This window comes from Colletes latitarsis, chromosome 11 (genome assembly GCF_051014445.1).
Source record: "Colletes latitarsis isolate SP2378_abdomen chromosome 11, iyColLati1, whole genome shotgun sequence".
Classification (NCBI taxonomy): Eukaryota; Metazoa; Arthropoda; class Insecta; order Hymenoptera; family Colletidae; genus Colletes; species Colletes latitarsis.
Window position 1 is genome coordinate 11,173,637 of NC_135144.1, and position 14,920 is coordinate 11,188,556.

The 14,920-nt window shown below is 37.2% G+C and overlaps 1 protein-coding gene across 5 annotated transcripts in view; it reads right to left on the reverse strand.

Moving 5' to 3' along the window:
• Positions 1 to 1,633: 1,633 nt before the first annotated feature.
• Positions 1,634 to 14,920, reverse strand: part of LOC143348038 (uncharacterized) — a 50,799-nt gene continuing 37,512 nt past the window's right edge. For 3 of the 5 annotated variants that reach the window (XM_076777804.1, XM_076777803.1, XM_076777805.1), the window contains 5 exons: positions 10,964 to 11,025; positions 10,489 to 10,612; positions 9,501 to 9,669; positions 8,744 to 9,407; positions 1,634 to 8,661 (listed from right to left, as the gene is read on the reverse strand). In XM_076777804.1, coding sequence (XP_076633919.1) covers positions 4,324 to 8,661; positions 8,744 to 9,407; positions 9,501 to 9,669; positions 10,489 to 10,612; positions 10,964 to 11,025 — 5,357 coding nt within the window. In that variant the 3' untranslated portion in view covers positions 1,634 to 4,323. The remainder of the gene's footprint in view (positions 8,662 to 8,743; positions 9,408 to 9,500; positions 9,670 to 10,488; positions 10,613 to 10,963; positions 11,026 to 14,920) is intronic. The other 2 variants (XM_076777802.1, XM_076777806.1) reach the window with 2 other exon arrangements.

A 14,920-nucleotide genomic window follows, 5' to 3' on the forward strand; every position in this document is an offset into this window, starting at 1 on the left:
ACAGTTATTGAATTTTAATCATTGGTCATATTTTTTATACATAATTCCGTTTTGTTCGTAAGAATATCATCATTTTTCAAGGCGGGAAAATATCCCGCGTTTTATGCAATTTGTTCCGGTTATCCCGCCTTTTAAGGGAGAAAAAGGAATGAATAATGTTTTAAGAAATCCTTCAGTTTTTCAATAATATTTCGTCATGTTCAAAACCTTTACATATTTAAATATATAAAATTGATGTTTCTTTGCATCCGTGCATAAACATATGCATCTTATTTCCCTATAAGGGGTTTGCAGGTGGTATATAAGTAGACCTTACACCACAGACGAGGTATACGAGTAGACCTTACACCCTATGGACTTTCGTGACCGAATCTGACTGCTATACCGACCTGTAAATTTAGAGGTGATTTTAGCGTCCTCTTCTCATGGATGGCGGTTAGTTGAGAAACTATTCACTGAATTAGTATTGATGGGCTGACAGCTGTAGTGTGTGCTTAAACACATGTAAGTTGATTATGCAGGGCTTGAAATTAATTTCTAAATCTATTGGTAATGTTGTAAATAACACGAAAATAGTAATGGATAATTAGTCCCTGATTGAAATTCGATGCCATGGAAAGTTTTATTGGCGCGTAAATGACACCACAACAAATGGCAGATAACTCGACAAATTTTGGAGGGAATATTGGTAACGTTTAAACAATTATAACAAAAATTAACATCCATATTAATATTTATATATTTTTATCTCTTTATTACGTCATTCGTTGCAAGCATGATAATAATTTTCTAATTGGCTATTGTTAAAATAAAATATGAATATCGTTAACAAAATTTTTATCCACTTCAATACAGGGTGTTCGGCCACCCCTGGGAAAAATTTTAATGGGGGATTCTAGAGACCAAAATAAGACGAAAATCAAGAATACCAATTTGTTGATGGAGGCTTCGTTAAAAAGTTATTAATAATTAAATTCAAAAATTTCAAATCATTCTGGAAAAATTATTTTTACTTACGGGGGTCAATTACAATCATTTTTGGTGAATACACATACCCCCGAAATCCTACCCATTTTCTAGAAAAAAATTCGAAAAGGTGTGAAATTTTTCGACGGAAAAAAGAAATTTCGAATCGTTTTGGAAAAATTATTTTCGGTTGCGGGGGTCAATTGCAATCATTTTTTATGAATAGACATACCCTCGAAATCTTGCACATTTTCGAGAAAAAAGTTCAGTACGTGCGGAACTTTAAACGTTAATAACTTTTTAACGAAGCCTCCATCAACAAATTGGTATTCTTGATTTTCGTCTTATTTTGGCCTCTAGAATCCCCCATTAAAATTTTTCCCAGGGGTGGACGAACACCCTGTATATATCGAAGCATATAGAAATGGCGTCGGTAAATACAAACGATAAATTGGAATAATTTATATTTAACTGTATTCTGATCGCGATTGAATATTTCCGAGTGTTATTTATTTAATTAATTGTATATATTTCTTTCTTTGTGAATTGTCGTAATTGGAATTTGCATTTCGATGCAAGTTTAAGAAAACGTAGAAGCTGCGTAGTTGTAATATGCTATTGAAGCACAAATAACTAACGAACTTTAATTTTTGGAAATTTTGGAATATTTATAAAAATTACGAGATACTGTAATATTCGATAAAGTAAACATAATCATGCTTACAACTCTAACTATGAAACTTAGTGATATAATATTTATAAATTGAATAATTACTCGTACGTAGTTATTTTCGCAGATAATATTTTATCGTTGAAATTCTCATTGATTGAGAATATTTCGCCTTCGTGGTATTAATCTTTTACGTGACAAACTATGTAACAACAGTACTAAGTAAAGCAGTATTTCTGTTGTTGAACTCTAATAACAACAATATTTTGTACGTAAAGCTAAGCTTAAACGCTACCAAAAATTTTTTCAGATTCACTAAATTATATTTTTCGTATAAAATTATTCTATATTATTTTGGAATATTTTAGTTCGTCAGTTTTTTTCAATGTATAAATAATTCTTTACGAGTTCTTTTACCGTCTATTTCTAACAATTAGCAATTTTTAATTAAACGTCACAAGTAAGTGCAATAAATAGTTAGGGATAGGAATAGCGTTGCTTTGTTATAAAATAAAAACACCTTGAATAAAATATTTTCCACGGATGTCACATTGAAAAGTTGTTTGAAATTTTAATAATACATGTCTTTTATAACTGTTTATAAATTTTATAATAAAATTCTTTCCTAAAGAATTGTCTCTTTGTCAATCTATTCTGTATACCTACATGTTATTAGCTTAAGGAATATTTTTTTAACGAGTTGTACTCATTCGAAAAATATTCAATGCTCGTGTTAAATATTACATTATGTTAAAAATAAATTTCGCACATAATTTACTATATATTCCGTATAAATATAGAAGAGGAAAGAGTACAATTACAGAACGTAAAAAATCAAATAAATAAATCCTCGCGCGACGTCTAAAGGTTAACAATCACGAAAACAAGACGAGAGGAATTGCACGTTGTATACAATTATTATTAACACAGTACAGAGCCTTACAATACACGATGTTTGTGTACTCTTGTACACGATAAAAATAACAAGCGTGTGATGTCGTTACAGAAGGACACATATAGGTATTTACAGAGACGATCGAGGTACACGTAAGCTATGAAGTATAACTATCCAGACACTTATCACATTACCTATCTAAAAATCACTAAATGGAGCGGAGTAAGTTCACATGTAAAAATATATTTATACATATGTACCTATTTATACATGTTATCGATAGGAATTTCGACTTATGGGACCACTTTTCCGCTAATAATTAAGAATGTATTAACTAGGAATAGCTGCCACGAAAATCGTGAAAATCATTCGATTATTGAAACGTTACAGTTATCATAGCGAGCAACGATTGAGTATTTTGCGAATCTCTTCACATACCAACTCCTACTACTTTTCACTGTACATACACACTCGTAATCTATATACGTGTAACCCAAATGTACATTTATGCAGTTGCATTAAACCGAAGGATTCGCTTGTTGAATCGAATTCCGTTTTGTATGCACATACGTTGAGCAATACAAGATTTATTGCCGGAGCGACTGATCTACGATAGATTCCAGTCAACCAGTATCAAAACGAATCTCTCGCAGAGAGTTGCTATTAGTTATTTCACATAAATACGAAGCAAGGTGTTCTTGGATGTTTAATCCGACGAAATTCATTCTTTATGCTAAAATTTAATAGAAATCAGCTGCCTAGCAAATTTCTTGAGAACAGAGTTGATGGAATTGTGCAAGTAAGAGACATATTTGCTGTACATAAATAGAGTCTGCTCTAGCAAATTGGTTGGCGACAGTGCATAGCGAAAGAATGTAATAAATAAAAATCTGATCAGGATAAAATGAATTGGCCGCTCAAGGCCACCGAAAAACTATTCTTACCATTTTGATTACATCCGCTGTTCATCTCTCGTCTGTCCACACAAATTGTATACCTTTGTCGGAAAAATAAGTTCGATGCGATTTACAGTATGAGAGTAGTGACCATGAGCAGCTAATGGGCCTTGATCAGACTAGAAATACGAAGAACTCTTTCGTAGTCAGTGTTTTTGATCAGCTTAGAAAAGGCGTACTTAAATAATTAGTTAAAACGATTATTCCTCAAATAATCATTCAAATTATCATTATCTTGCTGATCAGTTATTAGGTCTATAAATTAATTCGGTGCTTTTACATTTAGTCGATCGTTAATCTGTTTTAAATTCCAATATTTTTGTCGCCATTCTGGTTTGAAAATGTCACCTTCCAGCTTAAAAAAAACATTAATAATCGATCTCTACTATCGGTATAAAACGTCCAATTTAAAAAAAGAGGTACAACATTAATTTTTAGACCTAATAAAATCTAATTCTCCATAAAAGCATGATCTATTTTAATCTATGTTCGTTTAGATTGAAAAATGACTTCGAAGAGTACTCGATATTATTCCATAACAACATTTCTTCTTAGCTCTGCGTAACAGTTTGCTGAGACAGGATGTTCTCGTTACTTGGACAGCTGGTTCTCTGACTCTTCGTGGTCTGTGTCCGAGCATCCTCGTCGCATTAATTTTAATAAGTGTGAATCCATCTTCATGTACAAGGTTATGGCAATGCTCAGGAAAAGAGGGGCCCTCTTCCAAGGACCTTACCTACTAACAATATATAAATATACACTAAGGAGTCCTTGGATTCACCAATTACTAAAATCAACGTCGTCAGACCCGAAGGGCATGGAGAAACGTGCGTTCGTTACCACTGTCTATTAGGACAGCTTCTGTTCGGAACGTCGTGTCGACAGCTCTGGCTCTTCTCGTCGAAGACTGTACCCTCCTCGCACACGAACCGGAAGTCGAGGACCTGCCTCGAAGTGAAGCCAGGGGAACAATAGTGAAAGAGTCTGCAATCCCTAGTGTCACCGTAGAAACGATACATTTCCTTTTCTAAGCAATTGAAACCGTCCTGCCTTCTCAGAATTCCTGACTTGCGATTCAACACTTTTACAGTTGTCGATTCCACTCCCTCGGAGCTTTTGAAAGTAGTCTCAAAGATTGTCGGCGATTCGGTGACAAAAGAGATCTCGGTTGTGTCTTGGTAGGCTAACTTCGTGTACGACTCGTTCGAGATTTCTTCGTCGACTATCGGCTTGGAGGTAGTAGTTTCAACCTGATCGGGCTCATTAGGCGTCGATGCAACCGATGGAACTGTTGTGCTAAGAACCTCCACGTCCGCGAACGTAAACCTCTTCGGAGTTGTCGACATTTCTGATTCTATGGTGGTAGACTCGACTTCGGTCAAAGTGTTCTGAATCGTAGACGCAAGAGTCGATAATCTTGATATAGGATATGGTGTGAAGTTTTCACCGTTCTTTATCGAATCTTCTTTATCTTCTTTCTTCAAATTGGGTGGAGATTTTTGTTCGCTGGGACTTGATTCTTGGTCATCTTTGTTTTCCACAAAGACGCGATCTTTCAACATTGGTTCGCCCTTTGGATTTCTCTTTTGGTCCTTTTCCAGCTTGCCTTCGAGTACGTTTTCCTCGCTTTTGCTAGCCTCCGTTGTTGTCGTAGATGCCTCCGTCACTGTCACTGGTAGCTCTGTAACCTTCGTCGAATCTTCTTCTCTGACCGTGGTGGTTGGCATCTTAGTTATTAACTTACGCGTTAATAAGGGGAATTTTCTGATTACGGGTTTTGGTGCCAAATCATTGTAGGACTTGGCTGGTTTTGCTGGCTTGGGATTCAACAGACTGTGCCTTGGTTTTATAATCACGGGATTTGGGGTCGTTGTTGGAGGGATGTAGTTGTAATTCTTCCTCGCTGTAATTGGTTTGAACAACTTTGGAACTGTAGGACGAACGGTTGTTGTCGTAGTCGTTGATGTCGTCGTTGTTGGAGTCGTTGATGTTGTTGTTGAAGTTGATGTCGTCGTTGTAGTTGTTGGTGTTGTTGTCTGCAGTGAATCTGTCTCTTCTGTACTAGAATCTTTAGACTTTTGGATTTCCTCTTCAATTTTGTCATTTTGACTATCTTGAGGTATCGTAGTAGTTTCTGTTTCGTCTTCGTCGGTTTTTTTAGTATTACCCGTTTTATTTTCTTTTATCTTATCTTCTTTAACTTCTTTGTTCGTTTTTTCATCGTTCAAATTGTTGGATACTGTTGATTCACGTTCTTTGTAATTATCGGGCTCGTAATTGTCATCGACGTAATCGTGAGCAATATTCTCCACAGACTCCGATGATTTCTTGCCATCCGACACGTCCTCCTTCTTGTCTTTGGGCAACTCATCGGTGAACTTGAGGACTCCCTCTGTACTATCCTCCTGATCGATCGATGTTGATTCGTCTTCGTCATATTCTCCTTCAATTTCCTCCTTAGAATGTGTAATTTCGTCAGAATTGTTGTGTTCCGAAGAAATCGATAGCTCATCGTGACTTTCAGCATCTTTGTAATCATCGTCTATGCTGATTTCATGAGGGTCTTCATCTAATGATTCCGTAGAATCGTTATACTCGGTGGAAACTTCTTGCGAATTAATTTCTTCTCCTTTAACAGTGGAATATTCCTGAGATTCCTTTTCTTCTCCTTCTTCGTCTAAGAATTTTTTGTTCTTATCTGGTTTGTGAGAAGAAGTTTCGCTCGATGTAGTTTCAAATTTCATATTCTTCCCCCGCCGAGTGATTGTATCGACTTCGTCAGACGTTTCAGGGTCTTCTTGAGAATCGTTTTTGAAATCTTCGTCGTAGTAAACCGTGGTGGATTCGTCTTTCACAGACTTGTCTTCGATCGACGATTCTTCATTATATTCATTCTCCTCCACCGAAGTATTTTCCTTTGTTACTTCGATGGAGTCTAACTCTTCGACTCGTTTCTCATCTTCCTTGACCTCATGATCGCCCAACAAGAAAACTGTTGATTCCTCCTTTTTATTTAAAAATTCATCAGCCTTATCTTGACTGTCCTTCGTGTCTTTCGATTGTTTTTCTAAGATATCATACTCGTTAGCTTCATTCTTTTTATTGTACGTCTCAGTATTTTGATCTTTTCCAACTTGAAGGCTCTTTGGGTAATTATTATGGTGACCCACAGCTCTGGTATCCAACTCTTTAGAAGTCTGTGATTCTGGTTCATCAAAAATGTGTTTATTTATTTGCTCTATCTCGAGATTCACAGTTGGAGAGCTTGTAGTCGCCGACTCGTGAATACCAATTTGGTCAATAATCAACGTTTGATCATTTTGTATTTCTCTCTCTACACTTTTTGGATCCTTCTTTCTCGAAGATATTTTCCCTGAGGATGATCTTATTCTAGAACTTTTTCTCTTTGTGTTTGGTTTTGGATCTACTCGTTCCTTGGGTTTCTCTTTCTTACTTTCTTCCGATACTTTTTCTTCGTTATTTTCAACCTTTCTGGGTTGTTCGTTCGCTTCATCCTCGACAACCTGCTCCTTTAGATTTTCAGAATTCTTTTCTTCATCGATCTTAACATTCTTCGGATGGTTACTTATTTCAATTTCGATATCATGCTCCTTCAAGTTCTTAACATCTTTTTCCTTGCCATTTTCAATGTTTTTGGGTGGTTTGTTTGCTTCAACTTCAGTGTCTTGGTTCTTTGAGTTTATAAAATCTTCTTTCTCTTCATTTTCCTCAACCTTTGAGAGTTTCTTGTTTGTTTTAATTTCGTCATCCTGTTCTTCAGAGTGCTTAGAATCATCGTCTGTTATTAATGTAACTTCAGTGGTAGTTTGTCCAGTTGTAGACAATACTGGAATGTCTGTCGATATTGAATCCTGTTCAGTTACGTTTTCAGGATTCTCTTGGACAGAGAATCTTTGTTTAAGATACTCATTTGGGTCAAGTATAACAATGTCAATGTCATGTTTGGATTCCGTGCGTCTTTCATCTTCAGTTTCATTTTTGTTCGAACTCAACACATCCTTTTCATTCGAGTCCTCTTTAATATTAGAAGTTTCTGACTCGTCTGTTTCTTCGCTGTTTGGAATGTTTGTTTGAGCGTTATTTTCGTCCAACTCTTTCTCCTCTTTCTCTCTATAGTCGGTTAAATCGATGTATTCTTCAGCATCCGATGCTTTGGTGTCTAACGTAATAGAGGTTTCAGCATCTTCCGAATACTCGTCCTCATCAATTTTACTCTCCTTGCTCTCGGACTCTTCTTCGGTGTTATCCTCGTACTGTCTCGTTTTAATATTTTTTGAAGCCTTCGTTTCCAAATCTTCGAGTGACACTGTATTTGTACTCTTCGCCTTTTTATTGGAATTAACGTTTTGCAATGTACTTCCTCCAAAAATATTGCGAATCGCGTCCTCTGTGAATTCACCGCCGAAAAGAATGTCTCTAAACTTCATGAGACTCTCTTTGATGGACTTGAAATCCTTGGTGTTATCGATAGGAACCTTTTCCTTGTTTCTTTCCTTTTTACTGACGTCTACGACCTGAACGTCCTGCCTTCTCCTACGAGAATCGCCTCCATAGACGAAGGAGACCATTGAATTTTTCGTTTGGCCAACGGATCGCTTGCGTCTCGAGGGTGTTTTCATGCTGTTCACTCGTCTCGCGGTGCGCCTAGCGTTACGAATCTTTGGAACGTCTCTGTAGAAAGGATCAAAGGTCTCGTCTCCTTCTTTGTACTCGTCGTAGCTGGCAGGGATCGTTGGTAGAGGCAGAGTAACCAATTGTGTGGTGTTCAAAGGTCTACCCGACTCGTCGCTAACGCTCGCTTTAGCAGTGACGATCACTCTGGATTGCGAGGGTAGCAACGGTGACGGGTTCTGCACCATTCTCTGAATATCTGGCGGTGGAAGGTTGATCGTGATCTGATGAGGTTTCAACTGAGGAATCGGCGCAGGAGGCAGCACATGGATATGTTGGGTGACTTCGCTGGTCGATTGCGTTGATTTCGATGCGCTTCTGAGGGTTGGATAGAAGGACCTGATCGTCGTCTCGTCGATGATTGGGGTGGGCAAGAAATTTCCGGAGATTCTTTGTTGCTGAGAGCTTTGACTGATCTTCGTTTGTATCGATCGCGGAGTCTCCGACGGCGTTGGCACCGGGGAGATGGTCAATTTTGAGATCTGGGGACAATCGAATTTAAGACATCAGCAAAACTAACGAAATTCATTGTTCGTCGTCCGAGATAATTTTTCTATTACGTACCTTTCCCTTGTTGGTCGATTGAACGGCTTCCAACGGCCTTATATTCTGCTCCCCGGTCTCACGATACTCCGAAGTCTCCCTAGGATTGTTATTATGCAGCGAGAATTGTTCCGTGGTGCTAGCGATACCGTGATTATGAAAAATGGGGTTTATCAAGGCTGGACTGTTGGCATTGTTGCTCAGAAGCGTCTGAATCGTGGACGAAGTCACGTGGAACAGAGGAGCGACGGTGGAAGGCTCGTTGTGAATTATTTGTGGGCTGGAAGTCGAACTGAATCTGATTTGGTGGACTTGAGGCGGCTGAGCAGTCGTAGAGCTGATTCCTTGGTTGCTGAACAGCTGGTACGAGGTGGCTGGTTGGTTGTTGCTCCTCTCGCCATTGTGGAAGATGTACTGGTGATGATATCCGCCATTCTTGTCATCGTACAATGACTTAGATTGGCTAGTGTGAACCTGGGGGAACGACGGCTGAGGCTGGAAATGTTGGGGATATCCTGTTGGATGCGAGAAAGAACTGGAAGCTGGTGTTGTGGACGGTTTGTTGGGCTTCGATGTGGTGGTGGTCGTTGTCGTTGACGTGGTGGGTCGTGCGGAAGTGGTGCGTTGTTGGTGATCATCCGTGGGATCCGACGGATCAACGTTGTCATCGTTGTTCTCGTGTAAGCTAAAAAAAACAAACGAATCAAAAGTTTAACCTTAGAGTAATCAGATCTTTTTATGATCTTCAATAAAAGGTCATTAAAATTTCGTTGTTTACCTGAGAGTTACCGCATTGTTTCCATAGAGTTCCAAGTTCAGATTGTAGAATCGCTCGCTCTTGCTGCAGTCAACCTCATCCACCCTTTCGCAAACTCTGGTTTCCTGATCGAAGACGGTTCCGTTCAGACAGAGGAATTTTATGTCCATAATCTCGTCTGAAACCAAGTCTCATGGTGAAGGACAGGATCAATATTTGGGGATGCTCTTCAGGATTATCGGTCTCGAAACGTCTAAACATTTCGCTAGTAATATTTTTAATCGCTATAATGCTTTGTATATAAAACATGTTAATAGTATTCGGTAAAAAAACATTTACTATTACATAGATTTATACTTCGTATAAAAATTATTAATCCATGGTTGAACACTAAGCAAAAGTCTCGATGATTTGCAAATGACGTGTTATCGACGTGAATAATTATTGTTCGCCGTAAAAAATCGAAACATCGGGTCTCGACGCTATCGTTCGATCGCTTCAATTCATTTTAGCCGACGAAAAAAGATCGAATTACGATTAATAGATTTAGGTTTCCAAGCGATTTATCGATCGGATCTTTTAGGTGTTGCGACAATTAGAATCGATAATTAAGATTGTATCGATGGTACGGGGCGCCGTAACTCAACAAATCGGTCGATCGATCGATCGTATAGTCAAAAGGTTCGCCTGGGGTCCTGGCAAACGTCGATCGTAGTTTTGTAATCGATCGAGGGATCACTCGTCAGAGAATGTCACGGTCGTCGAGAAACGTTTACTGACCTAAGTCGAGAATGGCTCCGATTCGTCACGAGAAATTGATCGGATGATCTGGGTGACTTTTAATTTTCAATTCTTACAATTTTTGTTAATAGTTTTTTTCAATACCGGTATTAAACGTTTATTTGTATGCGTTTAGAAATATCATAGCGTTTCAGTCTCTGTTAATTTTGTGCTGTATTATTTTCAGAGACACAATTAATATATTTCGATATCAATGATACTGAATTACCTTTCTGACCGATGGTGCAAACATGAAACATTTGACATCCCGCTTCCACGTCCGCATAATATCCACCAATCACCTTTCCCTGACACGAGAAGTTCGTTTCCGGCAGGTTGTCGAAGTCCAAATACTTGTAAAATAATTAATAACAGTACACTCGACGTGCCATTGTGTTAAAGAATACTTTAAACTTACATTTTAGGTAAGAATTTTTCAAATGAAACCTGAAAATATACACGAGCTATATTTTAACTATATTTATTCAGTGGAACGTCATTTAACTAGTTGTTTAAGTTTGCAATTTCTAAAATGAATTTTCTGGAATAATTTACAATGTTCAACGATGTTTCTTTAAAGTTTCCTATAATTTTTCTACGTTTTTCAGTATTATTTCTTCACTTTTTAGTTCTTTTGTGGATTACTTGTGTAAAAATTTACTACAATGGTTTCTTTAAGTAATTTTTAATATTTTAATATTTACGCCAGGTTCCCCCGCGCTGCATAACAAGGAGCCATGCTGGAGGTTGAGGATTGACACGAAAACTGCAACAAACAATCGAAATGCAACTTAGTATTCACGAAATAAATCGATATCTCAGAGAGAGTGTACTTCGTCAGAAATGTACCTATCGATAGTTTGACAGAGAAAAAGATAGTGAAAGTGTCGTGCGAGAGAAAATAATTTTCATGTTAAACAAACTGAAAGAAAACGGTGCGTGCTCGGCGCGAGGATAACTTACTGGTTTAATTTATGCGTTTGCGCAATGTTCGTACCCGTGGAACCCTGTTATACCAGTCCAGTTATAATTACGAGCAACTATCGACACGCATGGAGGTTGTTGTACCAGAATAATCTATATAAATTTCAACCAGAACCGTTTGACCCGATCGGATTTTTAATCTGTTTCGGTAATAACATAATCCATGCAGTGCAACTCCATGTCTACGATGCTGAGGGTAAATCGAGACTAAAACCCTGAGGTATATAGTTGTTTGATTTATAACGGATTTACAAAACTTGTTGAAGCGTCAGACTTCAAATAATCTTATTTAGGCAGCTTTTTTCAATCTGTTGCCTGAAATAACGAACAATATAGATTAAAGTACTTTCTAAAATTCTTCTTTTACTAAAAAAACATTTCTTTTCTTCATTCTAATAGTTTTCTTTTATAATTCTTTTGATACTATGATTAATTCTTTCTTTTTCATTGAATATGGTTCTTCTGGTATTAAATAAATGGTTGAAAGTACGGTCGTTTTATAAATAAACAAAAGAAAATAAGAGAAGAGGCCGCGAGTAAAGAAAAATCGATGTGAAAATGATCGAGTCACATTATCTTTCAAGACCTCGGGTAACCTGTCACCGAACACGCGGAGAGAGATCATTATGAATAAAATAGAACGTCACACGGTACGGAATCGATTGGTGATCGAATGGCTAGTTGTAGGGCGAGGTCATCAGGTGTACATACGAGCCATCCAATCAGATTCGTTGCCGGATCCTGTCGATCTTGCGAATTTAATATTTACGATCGAGGTCTTTCGCACCGATTTTCACAATCTAGCCCAATCGTAGTCTAATGAGGCCAGCATACCGAAAGAATGATTTATAAAATTTCGATTTCCATAGTGAAATCCCAGAACCAGGGACCGCGCTTTCCATTTCTTTCTCCTTTCCCTTTCTAACCTCCTCCACGGATTTGACACCTACTTTTGACACCGATTTTTAATAATTCATCGCATCAAGTTAAAGTGTGCCAATGATCCGTCAGTCTATACTTTCAGAACTTGCGTTTCTCAATAATAACAAAATTCCTTTTTTTATAAACTACGAATAAAAGCGTTAGCTACTCGTAATAAAAAAAAATACAATTATAATTTGTGTATTCATTATGTCGACGTTCTCAAATTAACGATTAAATTTGTAAATTAGTAGAAAAAGAAACAAAAGCCGTATTGTCTTCTATTAGAGTCTAAACATTTGTTTTGTCTAAAAACCGAAGCGTTTCTAAACCGTTTAATAACTGGAGATGAAAACTGAATATTTTTGGTTTCTTTTTCCTTAGAAATTTATTTAAAAAACGGACCAGATTACGTTCTAAAGGAGATGTTTCTGAAATGCGTTTTCACCCGATTTTAATCCCCCTTTTGCACAAGTAGAAGAGTACGTGTCTAGCGAAGATTAAGATGCTTTAACGGCTGTTAACTTTGGAAAACGGGAGGATCGCGAAAGTTTTAATCGAACGCGATTACGGAATCGCGTATGTCGCGTAGTCACGTAACACTGAATTTTCCTTTTCGTGTTTTTCATTTTGTCTTTACGCAGTAGCACTGTCTGAAGAGGCAATGACATAACCCCTTCAGCGCGTAATACCTGTGTGAATCTCGTGACATTTAGATCTGCCAACAAGTCGACCCGATGCTCGTCTTCGCGAGACACGTCTTGACAGCCTCCTGGGGTTCGTCGATAAATTTATCATCCACGAGCATATGAATAGCAAACCGCTCGTATTAATTTTACGATCAAATGCAGATCGTCCATCGAATGCCATACGTTTCGATAGAAATGTACGGATCTTAAATTACAATGTCTGATCGCGCAAAGCTTTCGAGTATTTAAATATTTGTGCAAACTAAACGATACAAGATAGCGTAATAGTATCCTCTTACTGAAACAGAAAGAACGTAAGGCTAAAGAAGGTTCGATGAAATTAGAAATTCAGAAGCGTGCAATTTGTACGAATTCAGAGCGATAAAGTATTTAATAAATACTATTTATAATCGTAATTGCCAAATAAATTATCAGGAACGTTTGGTGACCCCTGCAACAATCGAGGTTCCCACGTTGTGATCAAACGAACAGAACAATTAGGACCTATAGAGATGCATACCTCGAGGAGTCGAGAATCTTAAGCGGGATCAACAATGGGACAATTAAATCTTGCGAAACAATCCTGCAAATGTAGGACCAGTAAACTTGCTAAGCAAAGGTCTCCGCGGAGTCGCAATGAGTATCAATAATTCTGGATTCAGCTTACCTATCAACTTTAACGATTTCGTTCGCACTTATTCGACGTCCTTATTTTATAGATTCTTGATTAGTTTTAGGTACGTGACCACACACGTGTGTGCTGTGATGTGAGTTATGTGTGAATTTTGTAGTTGTACAGTAGGGTGGACCTTATTTATCCACCATCAGATTTCTTTCGTCCCACCCTCCAAGACAGGTAATAGATAGACATTAATACGAATTTTTTGAATTTTGAATCATTAAAATTCTTCAATCCGTCCAGAAGTTATGATTTCTTAAACACACGCATGAAATTTCGAAGAAACATTTCTGGCCACACAGTATATTTTCGATAAAGAATTTTTTTTCTCGAAACTAGGTAGGATTTCGGGGGTATGTCTATTTACCAAAAATGATTGTAATTGATCCTCGCAACTAAAAATAATTTTTCCAAAACGATTTGAAATTTTTTAATATTGTCGAAAAAATTGTCCACCTACCTGAATTTTTTTCTCGAAAGTGTGAAGTATTTCGGTGGTATGTTTATTCACTAAAAATGATTGTAATTGACCCCCATAGCTAAAAATAATTTTTTCAGAACGATTTGAAATTTTTTTTTTTCGCCGAAAAATTTCAGCACCTACCCCCTGTCGATTTTTCTTAAAAATTCGTTTTTCATTTTTAGTAATTTTGTTTAACGCCCTATAGAAAAGTTGTCTAATACTTTTTTATAGATACCCATGAGCCCTACTTCAGAAAAAAGTTTCATTGAAATATATTCGCAATTGTAGGAGTTATGGCTGTTTGAAAATTGGACCATTTTTATGGGGTTTTTCTCATTTCTCGGGGTCAAGGGCCAACTTTTCGAATATGTTTGCGATTTGTATATATTCTCCATCAAAATACGCGTAGTTTGCTTTTTTAAACATTAAAATCGTCCAATCCGTTCAAAAGTTATGACGTTTTAAAGATTCGCATGAAATTTCGGGCAAACATTTCTGGCCAGAAATTATATTTTCGGTAAGGAATTTTTTTCTCGAAACTGAGTAAGATATCGGGGGTATGTCTGTTGACCAAAAATGCTTGCAATTGACCCGTGCAACTAAAAATAATTTTTCCAAGACGATTCGAAAGCCTTTTTTTTCATCCAAAACTTTCAGTACTTATTCAAATTTTTTTCTCGAAAGTGGGTAGGATTTCGGAAGTATGTGTATTCACCAAAAATGATTGTAATTGACCCCCCTAGCAAAAAATAATTTTTTCAGAACGATTTGAAATTTTTTTTTTCGCCGAAAAATTTCAGCTGCTACCCCCTGTCGATTTTTCTTAAAAATTCGTTTTTCAATTTTGATAATTTTATTTGACGCCTTACAGAAAAGTTGTCTAATACTTTTTTATAGGTACCCATGAGCTCTACTTCAGAAAAAA